Below are 423 nucleotides of genomic sequence, written 5' to 3'. Positions count from 1 at the left end.
CCTCAGCGTGCAGTGGTAGGTGGCCAGGGTGAGGAAAACCACAGTCCTGGACGTGATGCGGAGACTGCTGCAGCCCAAGAACGTGATGGTATCCACAGGGCGGGACAGGCAGACCAACCACTGCTACATCGCCATCCTCAATATCATCCAGGGGGAGGTGGATCCTACGCAGGTGAGCGCCCGCCTCCGTTTCAGAGGCTGATGGGGATGGCTTGGGCTGCCAGGGAAGGGCACAGGTACCGTCTGCTGCGTGGGGACCTGAAACTGAGGGTGCTGAGAACAGGCTCCGTGTTGTTCCTTAGGCTGCTGGTCCCGCCTGAGGGCCTCCCTGCCTGCCATTGCTGAAATCCACCTTCCTGAGGCTGTGCACCTCTCACGGGGCCACTCCTGGCTCTGCCAAGACCAGGCTGCTCTGCCCATCGC

The 423-nt window shown here is 62.2% G+C and overlaps 1 protein-coding gene across 1 annotated transcript in view; it reads left to right on the top strand.

The window, feature by feature from the left end:
• LOC104499063 (tubulin gamma-1 chain) overlaps positions 1–423 on the top strand; it is a gene marked incomplete at both ends in the record, with an annotated part of 2,894 nt that overhangs the window by 2,051 nt on the left and 420 nt on the right. Inside the window, one exon of the mRNA XM_010142519.1 lies at positions 20–172. Within this exon, the coding sequence (XP_010140821.1) occupies positions 20–172 (153 nt within the window). The remainder of the gene's footprint in view (positions 1–19; positions 173–423) is intronic.

Source organism: Buceros rhinoceros, unplaced genomic scaffold (assembly GCF_000710305.1).
Source record: "Buceros rhinoceros silvestris isolate BGI_N320 unplaced genomic scaffold, ASM71030v1 scaffold31658, whole genome shotgun sequence".
Lineage (NCBI taxonomy): Eukaryota > Metazoa > Chordata > Aves > Bucerotiformes > Bucerotidae > Buceros > Buceros rhinoceros.
The sequence above is the reverse complement of the archived record's forward strand: the minus strand, read 5'-3'. Positions and strand labels throughout refer to the sequence as shown.